The 15,858-nt window shown below is 40.3% G+C and overlaps 1 protein-coding gene across 2 annotated transcripts in view; it reads left to right on the top strand.

Moving 5' to 3' along the window:
- The window catches only part of ACVR2B (activin A receptor type 2B), a 109,922-nt gene extending 95,957 nt beyond the window's left edge, over window positions 1–13,965 (top strand). For both annotated transcript variants that reach the window (XM_017826511.1, XM_017826512.1), the window contains exons 9-11: window positions 1,125–1,263; window positions 3,613–3,743; window positions 4,819–13,965. In XM_017826511.1, the coding sequence (XP_017682000.1) occupies window positions 1,125–1,263; window positions 3,613–3,743; window positions 4,819–5,013 (465 nt within the window). In that variant the 3' untranslated portion in view covers window positions 5,014–13,965. The remainder of the gene's footprint in view (window positions 1–1,124; window positions 1,264–3,612; window positions 3,744–4,818) is intronic.
- Window positions 13,966–15,858: the final 1,893 nt, after the last annotated feature.

Below are 15,858 nucleotides of genomic sequence, written 5' to 3'. Positions count from 1 at the left end.
ACTACATTTTTATGGGTTCTTAATTTTCTGCCTTTGCATTACAGTGAGGGGGCCCTCATTCTTCTCTCGTGCTGGGGCACAACGAATCCATCATCCTGTCCTAGTGTCTCTGGGGTTTTCTTAATTCCCAGCTTCAGTGCAATCTCCCCTTTTTACCTTTATCTCAGAAAGAGTGAACACTCTCTTCTGGATTAGCCTTCTCCAGCTTTCCTCATTTTTGTCACCTTTTTTTTTTGACTATTTCTGTATTTTGCACACCTTTCCACATCCTGGCTTCCCCTGTCCTCAGTGCCTCAGGTAACAGAAAGAACAGAAGAGAATTTCTTTAAAGGAAAATATTAAAGGTCTTTTAATTCCTATATTAAAAAGGTGCTTCTCCCTTGCTGTCCTCTCCACTCTCCTACATAATGGGCTAAAGTAAACACACAAGGGAGGCACTCTAATGAGGACTGAATCTCCCTCAAAACAAGATGAGATCTTTTCCAAACCATGGCAAACCAGAGCAGGGTGGACTTTGCAGGGTTCCTGTTTTACTGTTTCTGTGGATGCAGGAGACTTGTTTTACCCAGGCCTGTCAAACCAACACCTTTTCCTACCATTTCAGGATATATCAATTTTTCTCTTCTCTGCTTATATATATATATATATTTGTTTGTTTGTTTGTTTGTTTGTTTCTTTGAGTGAAAGAGGATTGGACTTTCAACGACTAGGATAACCGAGTCTGACTTGACCTCAGGTGTTTTGTGTGTCTCCAAAGACAGCATTTTCTCATGCTGTGTGTGATGCTGGAGCAACAAGCAGTGGGATGCAGGGAGGGCAGGATTTCATCCATAGTCAGCGTGCCACACTGCGTTTAAATTGGACCTGTAGCGTGCACTGAATGAATATCACACACGTAGCCAGGCACTTTGGCTTTTCCCTTCATGTAGCTTATCTGGACTCGAGTGATCTTAATGAGAATCAGTGTCAGAAGAAACAGCTCCCTTTTGCTTGTTTTTCAAGTGAGGTGCACCTCCAACAGCAGTGGCCTTAAGGGCAATGAGAGCAGCTGTCACTCATCTCCAGCCAGAGGAGGCTGAGGGGCCCAACTGGAATGTAACTTGAGTTGTGTTTTTTCTCTGCAGGTGGGAACAAGGAGGTATATGGCTCCCGAAGTGTTAGAGGGAGCAATCAACTTCCAACGAGATGCGTTCCTGAGGATAGACATGTATGCGATGGGACTGGTGTTGTGGGAGCTAGTCTCCAGATGTAGAGCAGTTGATGGTAAGAATAAAGATCCTCTCTTCCCCGGGGAGGGCTCGGTTTCAGTGTGGTTTGGTGGTCCAGAGAATGGCTCCATCTCTGTTTAAAAAAAATAACAACCAATGGCATATTTTTCTTAAGCAGCGAACCTGTTTTTCATTTGTTTTTTAACATCAGCTGTCACTCTCTGTAGATAATAACCTTTGTAGTGTTCAAGTCTCAAAGTGCTTTTTACTACGTTGGTTGCATTGCAAATTTGCTGAGAACTCAGAAGGAGGAGTAGGGGGTTCCTCCAGGATGAGTATCCTTTAGTCCTGAGCTTGCTCTGTGCTGCTCTTCTTGGCACTCTGCATTCCTGCCTGTGACCAAGTAGGCTTTGAGCTCCAGAGAAGAGCTATGCAGCCACTTTGGCTGTCACCTTGCTTATGCAGGTCAGTGTGGTAGCCTGAATGGAAAACACCTTAGCAAAATAGTGGGAACATGGGGCTGAAAGGACCTGCCTGGGTCAGCGAGCCCGTTTCCCTGCTGTCATAAGTCGTTAGTTATTGGTCTTTGACTTTTGCTGATGGAGTGGGCTTTCTCTCAGAAGTGGGCTGAGTTGTTCTATCCACAGCTTTGGAGTACCTCACTTTCTCCTGAAGGATCTAAAAGAATGAACTTCATGGTGTCTGCTTTCTCAGGTTTTTTATCCTAAAATTATGTGGGACAGTGAGGCATCTTTTCTGTCCAAATAGCACATCTGCCCTTTGGTGACTCCTTCACCATGTGCAGGACCTCATCCCTGGACAGGGAAGCAATCATATCATTGTAGTAGCTCCCAGGCTGCTTCCTCCAACCTTTTTCTTCTTGTATAGATATGGGTAGTCTGAACTAAAGTTCATAAAACAGCAGCACCTCAGCTGGACTTCAAATGTTTTTGTTAGCATTACAGTAGGACTGAGGAGCTTGATTATAATTAGGATGTCTGCATAGGTGTGTGATAATAGAAGATCTCTTCTTCAAAAATTTACAATCTAACCAGGTAAAATACTGGAAGAGCAGGAACTGAGGAGCACAGTAGGGTGAAACAGTGATACTGGGGTCACTCATGTAGGCTTAACCCTTCTCTGTTGAGGTACCCCAAATATCCCCTTGGATTTTTTTCTGCCACCTTTGTGATCTCCTTTCCACTCTTCTCAGGCAGCAGCTGGCCAAGATACTCCAGGTGCCACACATAGCACCATTAAATCAGAGAGAAAGCTTCCTTTTGCACTTCTAGCTCAGAAGTGATGATGTGTAAACAGCAGATTTTGCTTGGAGATCACCAGTGCAGCTCTCCATAGCTTGGATTCCTCTTGGAGGAAGAGGAGAGGAAAGTCATGAGCGTTATTGAGCCCTCTGTTGGAGCGAGTGTTTCAGTTTGGTTTACTGGCTGGCATTGAGTCAACAAGAAAAATGGTAAAGCCAGTTTAGTGATTTCATTTTTTAGAGTACTTAAACATCATGTTGCTGGTGTCACAGTTCATGGCCAGATGAAGTGGTCAGCTTTTTTATTTTAGTCTGGAAAGACCCTCTTGAAATACCTCTGCTCTTCCAAGTGATCACTTTTTGCTGCTGAGAAACCACTGGTGATGCCACGGAGCACCCTGAGAAAGCCAATCAGTTAAGATGAGCTGCTGTTTTTGAGAGAGCATCTACACGTTGCCAAAAGCCAAATGATGTTTCAATAAGTGAAAGTTATTGCTACCATCCAGCATCTGCACTGATACTCATAGCAGTTGTCTCGTTCCCGTGGCCCAGGGCAGTTGACAGCCATAACTGGTCTAACTAAAGTGTTCAGAAATCATTTTACGCTTAGGAGCTGGTACCTGGAACAAGTGCGTCTGGCTCCAGCATGTCAGGGCTGACTCAAACCTATGAGCAAGCCAGATCACAAAGCACGAAACTCTTAAGTGTTGCATATAGTTGATCTCACTAGTCAGTGCTAAAATGAAACTATCCTCATGCTGAAACCTTTCTCTAAGTTATTGTGTGTTGAATTGCTATGCTAAAATGTGGGAAGGATGGACTGATTTGCTCTTTCTATTAAAATAAATCAAAGACTACCAGGCCAGCTTCCTCAAGGAGAGCGGTGGGATCAGGAGGCCCAGCTGAGGGTTCGGATTCGTAACTCAACGAGGTGGAAAATGCGTGTCCAGACAAGCAGCAGGGACAGCAAAGACATTGTGCAGGAGGAATGTAAATCACATTTGTCTGCAGTGACATGTGAATGTCAGGCTTTGTTGCAGTGGGTTGAGGTTGCTCTGGAGCCACAGCTCTCTCATGCATGGAGAGGACGTGGCTCTGCAGAGAACATTTCTATGCTAACCCGATTCTCTGTGTGCACCTTAGGTCCGGTGGATGAATACATGCTGCCTTTTGAAGAAGAAATAGGTCAGCACCCATCCCTTGAGGACCTGCAAGAAGTGGTGGTTCACAAGAAGATGCGCCCTGTGTTCAAGGATCACTGGTTAAAACATCCCGTACGTCCCTCCTGGTTAACAGTGGAAAATACTTTCCTGTGTGATGGGAATGAGGGATGTGGTTAGGCATTCCCAGTGCTAGAGAGAATCAGTGCTGGGGAATGAGGGGTTGCTCAACACCTTTGTGCTCCCCTTTCTGTTCTCCCCTTGTATTTAGAGAGTAAACCAGCTGATTAATCAGCCAGTGCTGAATGTGTGGTGGTTTAGTAGGACTCCTTTAATATGGTGAAAGAATGGAAAATAAAGTCCTTTCATTAAGAAAAAGAAAATGATCCATATCATTGAAGACATGTTCCTCACAAGCTAGATGACATGCAGGACTTGGAACAGTTTTTTGAGGAAAAAATTAATTAGACGTGAAGGCAAGCAGACAGTGAAGCAAAACGCAGCATGAGTTTCCCAGAGGTGGATCATTTCAGGCTCATGTTTCTAATGAAAGAGCTGATTTTTCTCAGATTGGGAAACAGAGCAGATGATGATGTCTCACAGGGCTTCAGTAAGAAGCCAAATGCCTCTATTTTGACCAAACTGCCATGGATTTGGCTAGACTTAGGTGTACCACCTCACTGCCTGGAAGTCAGGGAGAGCTGCCGGTTGTAGAAAAAGATTAGTGTTCTACTTCAAATGAGGGTTCAGATAAGAGCTGTGCTCTCCCAGCACTGTTGAATTCAGTTATTTTGGGGATATGGAGAGAAGTGATTGCAAACAAAGCAGTGGTTTCATAGTAACTGACACAGTGCTGCCAGCTCTCGCAGTTTTATCAAGGGAATCGTAATTCTTGTTGTCTTGTCTTTTAAAGCTCTGACTGCTGAATCTTGGGATTTATTTTGATATTAAAAAAGTACTTTAGGGGCTGGATGCGACCAAGCCTTAGAGCCTTAGAAAGCAAAAGCTTAAACGCGAAAACGCATATTTAAAGTAATTGTTAAAGCTTATCCTGTGGTAATTGGCACATCATGGAGAGGTTTTCTTTACAGCGTTAGGCTGTGCCAAGTGGACCTCACCACCCTCTTCAAGGGCAGTCCCAGGAGCAGATGATGTTGCTGAAGGTGTTTTCTCCCCGTTTCGTCTGCAGGGCTTGGCGCAGCTCTGCGTGACCATCGAAGAGTGCTGGGACCACGACGCGGAGGCTCGGCTCTCGGCGGGCTGTGTCGAGGAGCGCATTGCGCAGATCCGCAAATCCGTAAACGGCACTACCTCGGACTGCCTCGTCTCCATCGTGACGTCCGTCACCAACGTGGACTTGCCACCCAAAGAGTCTAGTATCTGAGTCCTGGGTCCTGGTTCGCTTTTGTCTTTCCAGACTCAGCGGATTTGGAGAAAAAAAAAAAAAAAAAAAAAGAACCGACAAAAAAAACAACAAGGAAAAAGTTTGGAAAAAAAAATACAAAAAAACAAAACACAAAAATCCAACAAACCCATGAATGCAGCTGCTATTTTATCTTGACTTTTTATTATTATTGTTATTATTATTATTATTATTTTTTTGGATTGGATCAATTTTACCAGCACATTGCTCTACTGTATTAAAAAAAATGGACATTTCAGCAAGCATTCAGGTGCCGACTAATGAATGCAGAAAAGGTGCAGGTACCTCAGAACCTCAACAAACTCACTTCAGTTGTTTTTATTTTATTCAGTTTTCTGGGTTTCTCTTTATCAGTCTGTCTTCTGAGCGGAGCATCTGTGACATAAAGCTTATGTGACATAAAGGAAAACCACCTACCATCTTCAAAAACGCAATGCTGCAAACTGTGGAGGAAACTTAAGACTGTTATATAAAGAACACACCTTCCTCAAAAGGATTTTTCCCCATTTTGTTTTGGTTTTGGGTTCAGTTCCTTTTTTATTTTTTTTTTTTTTTTCGGAAGTGAGCTTCAAAAAAAAACAGCAGATGTGTCTTTACGGATCTAACGGGTGTCATTGTAACATGGAAAAAAAAGTAACTGGGCGGAGAATGTTAATTCTTGATGGTAGAATTGAAGGGGGGAGCGTAGAATAGGGGTGGGGAGAGTGACGTTGGATTTGGCAGCATTTGGGGAAACATCATTTGCTATGGAGCTACTTCTCAGGTAACCATTAGAGGAGGGGAAGGACATTTCTGGGCAGAGTATTAACGGCTGCAGAGTGTGGAGAAAGCAGAGTTAAAGAGGCAATGGTTGGAAGCAAGGCGCTAGTTCTTTCTTCCTCCAGAATCTCGGGCTTGGCAGTAAAAGAACAAAGCAGAACTATAATTACCTTTTGTTTTTTTGACTCCAGGTAGCAGTGGGAAGGATGCTTTTAAGCTGTGTAATCAGGAGAGATGGGAAAGTGTGCTTTCAGAAGCACTTTGGTAAAATACTGGAAGATGGGAAAATTCTTGCATCTCGTTTTAAGTGTGAGTCAGTTGAGGAAATTTGGCCTTGGATTGATTATCTGTCAGCCCAAGCTACCAGTGCAGAAGGTGGAAAGAGGAAAAGGGTAGAAACTGGGTATATAAATTTTTTTCTTTATTAATTTGGAGTTGGGGGAGTGAAAATACCTGAAGAACGTTGAGAACCCTATGGGCTGCCCAGCTGAGCAGCAACAGTGATTCCCACAGCATCTCTCTGACCGGTTTCTTTGACACTGCTTTCTCCTTACTCTGTGATGAAACTTTTTTGTCTTAAAGTGGTGCATATTCTAAGATACCGTTACTCTTATTATGCCATAAACTCGCTCTAGTCAGTGAATGTTCCTAATGCTGCTGATTCAACAATGAAATATTTTTTTAATTTGCAAAACATGCAATGTTTAAAAAAAAAAAACTTAAAAAAAAAACCACAAAAAAAACAAACACAAAACACACACACACACACATTACGTGGCTTCCGAGGTTTAAACTGAAAAAAAAAATTTAAAACTTCATGACCACAGACCACCTCAAACCAGAAATACCTCAGAATTTTCTACTTGTATGAGTTTTATTATATATTTTGTTAGTTGTGTTGTCTTGTAGTAAGTATATTTTAATGTAAGTTGGCTTTTATGACAAGGGAGTTTTAAAAAAAGAAAAAAAAGAAAAAAAGTTCCAAAATCTTTTAGGAAGTGCTACCATTTTTTTGTTGTTTTGTTTAATAAAGCACCATTGTAAATAACTGTATACAGTTGTAGAATAACTGCCTATATAAGGTACCTGGGCATTATTCACTCTTATTTGTGAAGGCTGTTTCCATTCTGTGTTATTTTTTTTTGTCTGTTTTAGTGAAAGGACAGTACATCATTTTTTCTTTTCTTTTTTAATTTTTTTTGCCATTTTTTTTTTTTTTACTTTGAATATAACATGAATTCTGTGTCTTGCTAGACTGACAAAGTTATGTCCATTGGATGGCCAGATCTTCTAAATTTTCCTTTGTGTTAAGCCAAAATGCAGTCCTAAACTAATCACCCTGTAACGGAAATGTAAAAAGTCTGTATTATGTAAATGAATTGGACTTCTCGCCACTGCCAAATTATCAGTGTGCACCCTTGCACAGATATAATTTATTAAGCAAACAAAACTGCTAATTGGAGAAAATATAAAGAAAATTGAAATATATTTCTTGAAAAGTATAGCTTTAAAACCTAGAGGTCACAAATGAGGACATGGTCCTTTATCTTGAAGAGACATTAAGAGAATTGCCTTAATTTGTCTATCTGAATAAAGTCTTAACCTATTCTTTCAAGTTGCTGAATGTATATTGCATATTAGTATGTACACACATGTAACTGTGTTTCCGTGTGTAGGTTTGAAAGTTTATGTTTCTTGATGTTGAAAAAACCTTGACAAAACCAGACAGAACGATACCATTTTGACCCAGCTGATGTCCCCGGTGGGGGTTGGCATCTTTGGGCCTGATGCTGCAACAATACCTACGCTTGGCATTAAGGCTGTAGGTAGCTCTTCTGGTGTCGTGACATTAGGCACTCACTTGATGTTAAGCGTGGTTGTAAATGTTTGCAGGATCAGTATTTTTCATGTTTAATACATTTCTGCACTGAGATTTATATAATAATGTGACTATGTTTTAGAAGTGAAGTGATGTAAGGGTTGGGGTGGAGCGTAGAGCTGTAAAGGTTGAGTGAATACTTGTTTCGAGGTGGGCTTGCTCCCGTTTCCCCGGGAATGGGAGCCAGCTCATATTGCTGCAGAAAGAAAAAAAGCTGTACTGTCTTTTAACTGTTAATATCTGTTTGCTCTTCTGGATTTTTTCCTTCAGCATTACGTATAATAGTTAAAACAGGCTTATTACAGCAGTTGCTTTTTTATCCTGATTTCTTTAAGAAGCTTTAAAGTATTTATTGAAAGTGCCATATGATTTTAATAGCCTATTAGACAGTGTCTGAAATATTCTCTTTTGAGAAAGCATAAACGAAAATTCTCACATGTAGCTTATCTCACTGCGGGGAACTGCACGACCGTACAAACCTTGACCGAACATTGATTGTAAAGTATTACATCTTCCTGGTGTAATGGTTCCTTATAGATCATCTTGTCAGCAGGTTTCAGAAACTGACTTTAAAAAGAATTTCCAAATTGCGTGTGTGCTGAGTTACAAGTTTTATATGTATGTAGGTACGTGTGTCTTGCTATTGCAGCAGAGAAGGAAATCCTGAACTTTCGCTTATTTCCAAATTTGTACGAGTTTGACTCAAGCTTTTTTTTTTTTAAATTGGTATTTATTTTATTAATGAAGACAAGCTCCTTTTAACTTATCGGTCTTTCAACAGTTGAGCTGCCAAGTAAGTAGTTCCCTCACCTCTAATCTAGCATTTAACAACATGATTTTGGTTCTGTTTGGTGCTGCAGAGGCTTTTTCCAAGTCAGGAATGGGGCACATCCATAGGTGTAGCTGTCATAAGCAACTGCAACTCTCTTCCTCTTAACGCTTCCTTGAATAGGATGGGAACAACACCTCTCTTCTGTTACTTCCCAATCACTAAATTTCACTTCCCATTTAGACATAGAGGAAGTTGGTCTTCAAAAACTTGACTGCAGAATTTTATTGGTGACCTTCCTCTCTTGTATGGCAGTTCTGAGGTGAATACTAACATTAAATATCCTGAGTAAAAATTCTCCTTGAATTTAAGAGCCACGATTCCCCATCCCTCCAGTGTAATTCCCTTTTATGAATTTATTGCACTGGCTGTGCTGGTTTCCTAGGTGAACAAAGTTTAAGTTCACATTTTTAAACTGGAAATACCACAGAGGCTAAAATAGGGGTATTTTTTTGAGATGATAGAGCTGTGACTCGCTAATGAAATTGCATTAGTACAGCAAGGCTGGAAATTGTATGTGGCTTATATTGAAATATAGGTGCATATTACAAGAGATGGCTATAAACCAGCGTAACCATTAGTTAAGTAGTACTAGGCTTATTCATTATGATTAAGGATTTTAGCTGATCCTGATAATTAAGAAATTTCTATTTAAGGGAAAAGAAACCCATTTCTTATGCTGCCTCATTCTTCAGCTGAAATTCTCTTACAGAATATCCAGTGCTAGATAGTTACACCTATGGAAGTGCCAAAATCTTTGTGTATGTTTGTTTTGAAGAGAAGGTCCTTGAGTGCCTCCCAGTAATTCCACTGCATTTTCCTTGGGTCTCCTGATTCCTTGCTGTTCTCCCTTGAAATCATTGGTTTCAGTGGAAGCAGATATTTCCAGGTTGGCTGGGTCAGGCCTCGCCATTAGGAATCCTGATCCCCCTTAATATCACAGCACAGAAAACAGAGAACACAGGTTTTATTCCTCTTGTGCTGCTTTCTAGTCAGACTGTAAGAGCTTGCCCTGGTTTTCTGGGGAAAGGTCTGGTTTCACTTGGTATGGAAGGAACTTGTATTGCAGAGGAAGGTGCTGGTTGATAAGGTATGACAGTGCTGTTGTTGCAGTCCTCTTCAAGCCACACTCCGCTTTAGAAGTTGCTAAGCAGGAAGTGTCCCGCAAACTTTTATCACTTTTACATACAGGATATTGTTTGGTAACATTGTAAATAAAATAGACTATATAATAGAGGAAAATAAGGACATTTTGACTTTTTTACTTTTGGAAAAATATATATATATTTTAGTTACATATACAAAACAAAAATTCTACATTGTGTGAGAATTCTTTTATACCACAAATTATTTTTGTAATGTCTAATATGTTTCTGCAGGGAAAAGGGAGAAAGGTCTGTGTACGCACAGCAAATAAATAAATATATATATGATGTTTAAATTATGTGTGCACTACATCAAAGTCTAGAGGATAGAAGAAGTGTAGCCTGAAAACAGTTTGAGGAGCAAGTTTGGATGTACTTGGACATGCTTTGAGGATGGCACTGAGTATATGTTTAGGTTATCTCGCGTGTCACATCCCTTCTGCTAAAGATGCTTATTGCTTTTCTATGGCCATCTTCAGTTAAACCAGGAAGAGTTTTTTCGTGTATTCATGCGAGTATCCATGTGTGAGCAGTGTGTCTTTTGGCATATGCTGGGGTGCTGCAGTGAGTTGTGAAGTCAGGGTGTTAAGAGTTTACCAAGGCCAAATAGCCGGGCTGATCTCGCTCGCTGCCGTATCCGTTTATAGCAGCTGCGTCTGCTGCATTGACAACATGATCTGTAAGGAGCTGTTGCCAGTAGAGTCCTGATAAAACCAGTTCCTAGAAATTCCTTCTCTCTGAAATGACACAACTAATCAGGCTTCACCAGAACACACAGGTAATGTGCTCTGTGTTCCCAACATCAGATTTAACAGTCTGCATCGGAGGCACTGAAGAAAAGGAGCACTGTCAAATCCGAAGCCCTTCCTAGAGAAAGAGCTTTTCAAATCTTTGTAACCAAACCAAGGTATTCTAAGAGTATTAAAGCAAAAACAACTTAAAACGTGGGGGGTTTTTTAACTTATTTTTTCATCAGACCTAAAATTCACTCCAGGTTTTTTAGTTCTCTTAACCTTGACAGCACAGAGTCACTGGGTGAGAGTTACTGAAGAAAGCTTTAAACCAAACAATACATGGCTCTACCTTGGAGCTGGTTTGACAGTGTGCCTTTGAAATCAGTGCTTACACCACTTCAAGCAGGCTTCTAGAATTGCTGAGTCCCTCGACTGTGTTTGGGTGAAGTCCTGGCCCTGTGGAAAATCAGGGAGAGAGTTGCCATCCAATCCTGTGTGACCACGAGTGCGCGTGTGTTCCTGGAACACCTTTCAAGCACACCTGGTCCCTTACTCACATGGGAGTTCCTGTTTTGTAACTCATTTCAGGGCGATGCTCTGTTCCCTGACTGAAGTAGTAGCCTATGGAGTAAGCAGCAATCCTTTTTGTCAGGACACTTCCACAGAAGGAGATCACACTTGTGTTACGTCCATCCAGCTGTTCTGAAATGTAATGCTATTATTCTGTTGTGCCTTTATTTTTCCATGTAAAAGCAACTGCTGTAAGCTTTCTTTTTCTTTTACTAGTTTTTTTTTTTTTTTTTTTTTTCTGTCTGAAAAAAAATCCCCCACTTTTCATTGCCCAGCTGTTATTTCTGGATGCAGTCTGTGATCCAGGTATTTCAGAAACCAATTACCTCAAACCTCATGTTAAACAGTGTTGCTATCTGGATTCTCCTTGATACTACAATATTGTAACAAATTGCAAACAGGAACCTTGCTATATATGGGTGTTTATATATATGTATCATATACATATATACATGTATATATATGATATATATGTATACGTCAACAGAAAGTGATCCCCAAGGACTGAAGGAAAAAAGCAAAACTTATTTTGTTTTCCAACATTGAAACCAAAAGGACTTCTATGAAGCTCTGTAATGGCATTGTGCTGGATACCTATCAAGAAAAAGTGTTCTCTGAAAAGTGCTTCCTTTGTTAGCCTTTTATTTCAGTATTTTAATGGGGCAGATAATGCGAATAAAACATTATTTCTGCATTTTTTGGCCGATTTTGAAGCAGAGGCCTCTTAATCTTTCCAGGTGTTAAAAAGCAAAAACTCAGTGTATAACATTCCAGTAAGGTTGGTATTACAAAACTAAAACATGTTCTGGGAAGATTTTCTAGCTTCTGTTTCTGTGATGAGTAAGGCATTGGCCACACTTTATTCAATTTTTCCACTGTTTTGATGAACTGAAGTTGAACCAGTAACCATCCTAGTCAATTAAAATCCTAATTCAGTAGTTGCTGGCATCTCAGCATTGCCACCTCTGTTAAAACACCAAAATAACCCCCAAAAAATAACCTAAACCAAAAATCCAGCCATGACAGAGGAGGAAGAGGAGGTTGGACCATCTCATAGCTCCTGAAGGTGGACTTAGCACCAGAGCAACTTTGTGTATAGCAAAAATCATGTTGACAAGACTCAGAACCTGTCTGGCCCTTTTCTTTTTCCAACTACTTTCTCCCAAGAATCATCTTGTAAAATCAGACCTTCAACTACAGCAACGTCTTAGTGGTACTTTGTTGAAGAGAATTCTTTTCAGGCTGTATTTTCTGTGGAAAAATAAAAAGTTAGACCAATTTTTACATTTAACATTTTACTGTATGTGTTCCCCTCCAAAATGTCTGTTTTTAAAAGATGTATCCATGTAGTTGATGCAACATTACAGTCTATATTTTACTTGGACAACATAGTAGCTTTCCTGTCCAAATACTAATGAATTTACTATTACTAGTAATTCATTTAATTACTGATAATGAATGACTAGTAATTAATTTACTTTTAGTAAAGGAAAAAAATTAGACAGTTCCCTTTCCCCATTTTTTTCTTGACTGTCTAATGTTTCTGTGGCTGTTGATGGTTGATGATTATTATCTTTGGTAAATCAAAGTACTAAAATCTCCCAGGAGGAGGCATTTTGCAATGCTGCTGGCCTTCCAATGAAATACCTATGATGCAAAAGCCGATCTGTTGGTGGATCATGATTGAAGGAGGTGGTTACTGCAAACTAAGTAACATTCTTGGCCTCAATTCTATGCCATAAGCCCGCACAATGCCATTGTCAGTCTGTTCAAACTATCTGCTTAACGAATTCTGCATGATCCTCATGATAGAGTTGAAAGCCTGATCTTTCACCTGTTAATATTTTCACATTCGTCCCTGAGTTTGACAAATTTTGTACTGTAAAGTTGACTTAAGTACAGTTTGATGTCAATTCTTGTGGAAAGAGCTTTCTGCATGTAACATTAGACGCATACAGTTAAACAACACAGCATAGTACAAAAACTCACAAGAAAATGTTTTGGCACCAGCAGGAAGAAATCTCACCCTAACCATTTGTCATTTTAAACCATCTTATTGTAAGTTTTACCAGCTACTTCTAAATTTGTGCTTTATTTAAAGAAATAAAATAAAAATCCTAAGACTTGTCTAGCGTAGTGAAATATGTGTATATCAGTTTTAGGATAAATAGCTAAGTCTTATTACGCTGTGTTACTTAACTTGTATATATAGAGTATACATAAGAGTTTGCAGTAACCTGTTTCTCCAGGATTTCCAGTTTGAATGGATTTAAACTCAAACTATGAGATTAAGTAAATGATTTAGAAGATTGCAGAATAAACTGAGTGTAAATTACAGGAAGCTCTATCAGATGGTGAAATAATTTTTAAAGAGTCTTTTGGTCCTTGGCTCAAATTCAATAAGTACTGTTTGTATACCAAGATATGTGAAATGTAAATGTTGTAGGTTATATTTCACTCTTGTAGCTATAAAAATGTAGAACAGAGATAGCTTGTACTACTGAGTTAACAAAAGTTATACTAAAGTATCCTGTTAAAGAAAAAAGTATACAGAGAGTTAAGCTCGTTGCTGTAACCCCTTTTGGATTGAAGTGTGCTGATTTTTCATATATGTATATTTTATATATATATTCTGCAGAAGTATGTATATATAAAATGTACATATAAAATGGCCTAATGCAGACATCCATTGTATTGCAGTTATGAAATGAAGACATTTTGGAAAGAACATTGTATCATAGTTCATGAATTTGCAGTGGATCTTTGTTCCTTTTTACTGTGGTATTTTAGAAATGAGTCTCAAGTTTGAAATTAGATCTGCCAAGTTGGAGTTTTGCTGCTTCAGCTTTGCACTGGGTGTCCGAATAAACCAGTATGAATGTAGTATTTGCCCTGTGTGAAGCAGCTACACCCCAACAGATAGGAGGAAAAAACCTAGAAAGAACTATTTCAAGTTTATCTTTTTGTATATGAAAATAAACAGTAAATTACAAATAACTGTTTCCCTCATTGGTGTGATGTTAAAATCATTGTTATTTTATTGTCTTTGGCATCTAGCTGGAGGATTTCCTTTTTCATAGAAGAATGTTTTAGGTGTTGCAATGGCATCTCTGCTATCCAAAATCTCTAACAAGACCTCTGTAGAGACATAGCTGAAGCCTCTACTACCCATCACTTACAAACACTTTCAAAGAGAAAGCTGAAATTCATAGAATCATAGAATGGTTTGGGTTAGAAGAAACCTGAAAGATCAGCTAGTTCCAGTCTCCCCGCCATGGGCAGGGACACCTTCTACTAGACCAGGTTGCTCCAAGTTCTGTCCAACCTGGCCTTGAACTTCCAGGGATGATGCAGCCACAGCTTCTCTGGGCAACCTGTGTCCTTTTATTATTATTATTTTATTACCGTAAAATTACTATGTCCTTTTGAGTGTGTTGCCTCTTTGTAGCACTGTGGTAACTCTGCTTATCATTCCTAGCAAAGAACTGTTCACACAGAGCATTATGTGCATGTTAAGCTGTATCAACAAAGTCCAGCAACGTAGCTGCAACTGCCAGAAACCAAAGGATCAGGAAAAAGATTTAAAAAAAAAAAAAGCCTGAGTTCCCTGCACTCAGAGCAACACACTGTAGCAACACTCTGTAATCCTCACATGAGGTAAGAAGATGCCCTCAGCTACACACAAGCATGGGCAGACCTCTCCAGGCAAGCTGCCAGCAGCAAAATGATGGCAGTCCTCATGTTCTGATGTTTTCAGTTGCTAAACTAGTGTCTTTTTTTTCAGAAAAAAATGTCTCTGGCTCGATGTTGGGTTGGAAGTGTTTACAGTGATCAGACATGAGACCAATATGAACACTAACAGGCATCTGGGAGGGAAAAATAGTAATAATAAGGCTTATGGTTTTCCCAAAAAGAAGCCTGATGTAACATCACCCAATATTAACTTAACCCAACCCCATACCACCATCCTCAGCTGCTTGTTCAGCCTGGAGAAGAGAAGGCTCTGGGAGGTTCTTATTGTGGCTTTCCATTACTTAAAAGGGGCTTGTAAGAAAGAGGGAGACAAACTTTTTAGCACTGCCTATTGCAATAGGACAAGGGGGAATGGCTTTAAACTAAAAGACGGTCGATTTAGGTTAGACATAAGCAATAAATGTTTTACAGTGAAGGCAGTGCGGCACTGGCGTAGGTTGCCCAGAGAGGTGCTGGATGCCTCATGCCTGGAAACATTCAAGATCAGGTTGGACTGGACTCTGAGCAACCTGAACTGGTTGAAGTTGACCCTGCTCATTGCAGGGAAGTTGGACTATCACAGAATGACAGAATTGTTAGGGTTGGAAGGGACCTTAGGAGATCATCCAGTCCAACCCCCCTGCCAAGGCAGGGTCACCTGGAGCAGGTGATACAGGAATGTGTCGAGGTGGTTTTGGAATGACATTGGAGAGGAGACTCCACAATCTCCCTGGGCAGCCTGTTCCAGTGTTCTGACAATGCCAACATAAAGAAATTCTTTATGTTGAGGTGAAACTTCTTGTAGTTTAGTTTATGGCCATTGCTCCTCATCCTGTTGCTGGGCAGCACTGAAGAGTCCGGCACCATCCTCTTGGCACCTGCCTTTGAGATATTTGATATATGCATTCATGAGATCCCCCTCAGTCTTCTCTAGACTGAGCAGGCCCCGCTCCCACAGTCTCTCCTCATGTGAGAGACGAGCTTTTTTTTCTCTAGCTAAAGACTAAATGAGATTTACAGGTCCCTTCTGACCCAAACGATTCTATGGCCCTTCGGGGTTGGAGCACAGGGTGGCCACGCTGGATAGGGGTTAGTTCAGCCACCCCTCCGTGGGCGCTCCTTGTAATCTCCGTGGAGGGACTCATTCCTTATTTTTTT

Source organism: Lepidothrix coronata, unplaced genomic scaffold (assembly GCF_001604755.1).
Source record: "Lepidothrix coronata isolate B3197 unplaced genomic scaffold, Lepidothrix_coronata-1.0 Scaffold128, whole genome shotgun sequence".
NCBI lineage: Eukaryota > Metazoa > Chordata > Aves > Passeriformes > Pipridae > Lepidothrix > Lepidothrix coronata.
Note: the sequence above shows the minus strand (reverse complement) of the source record. Positions and strands in the feature narration are given on the sequence as shown.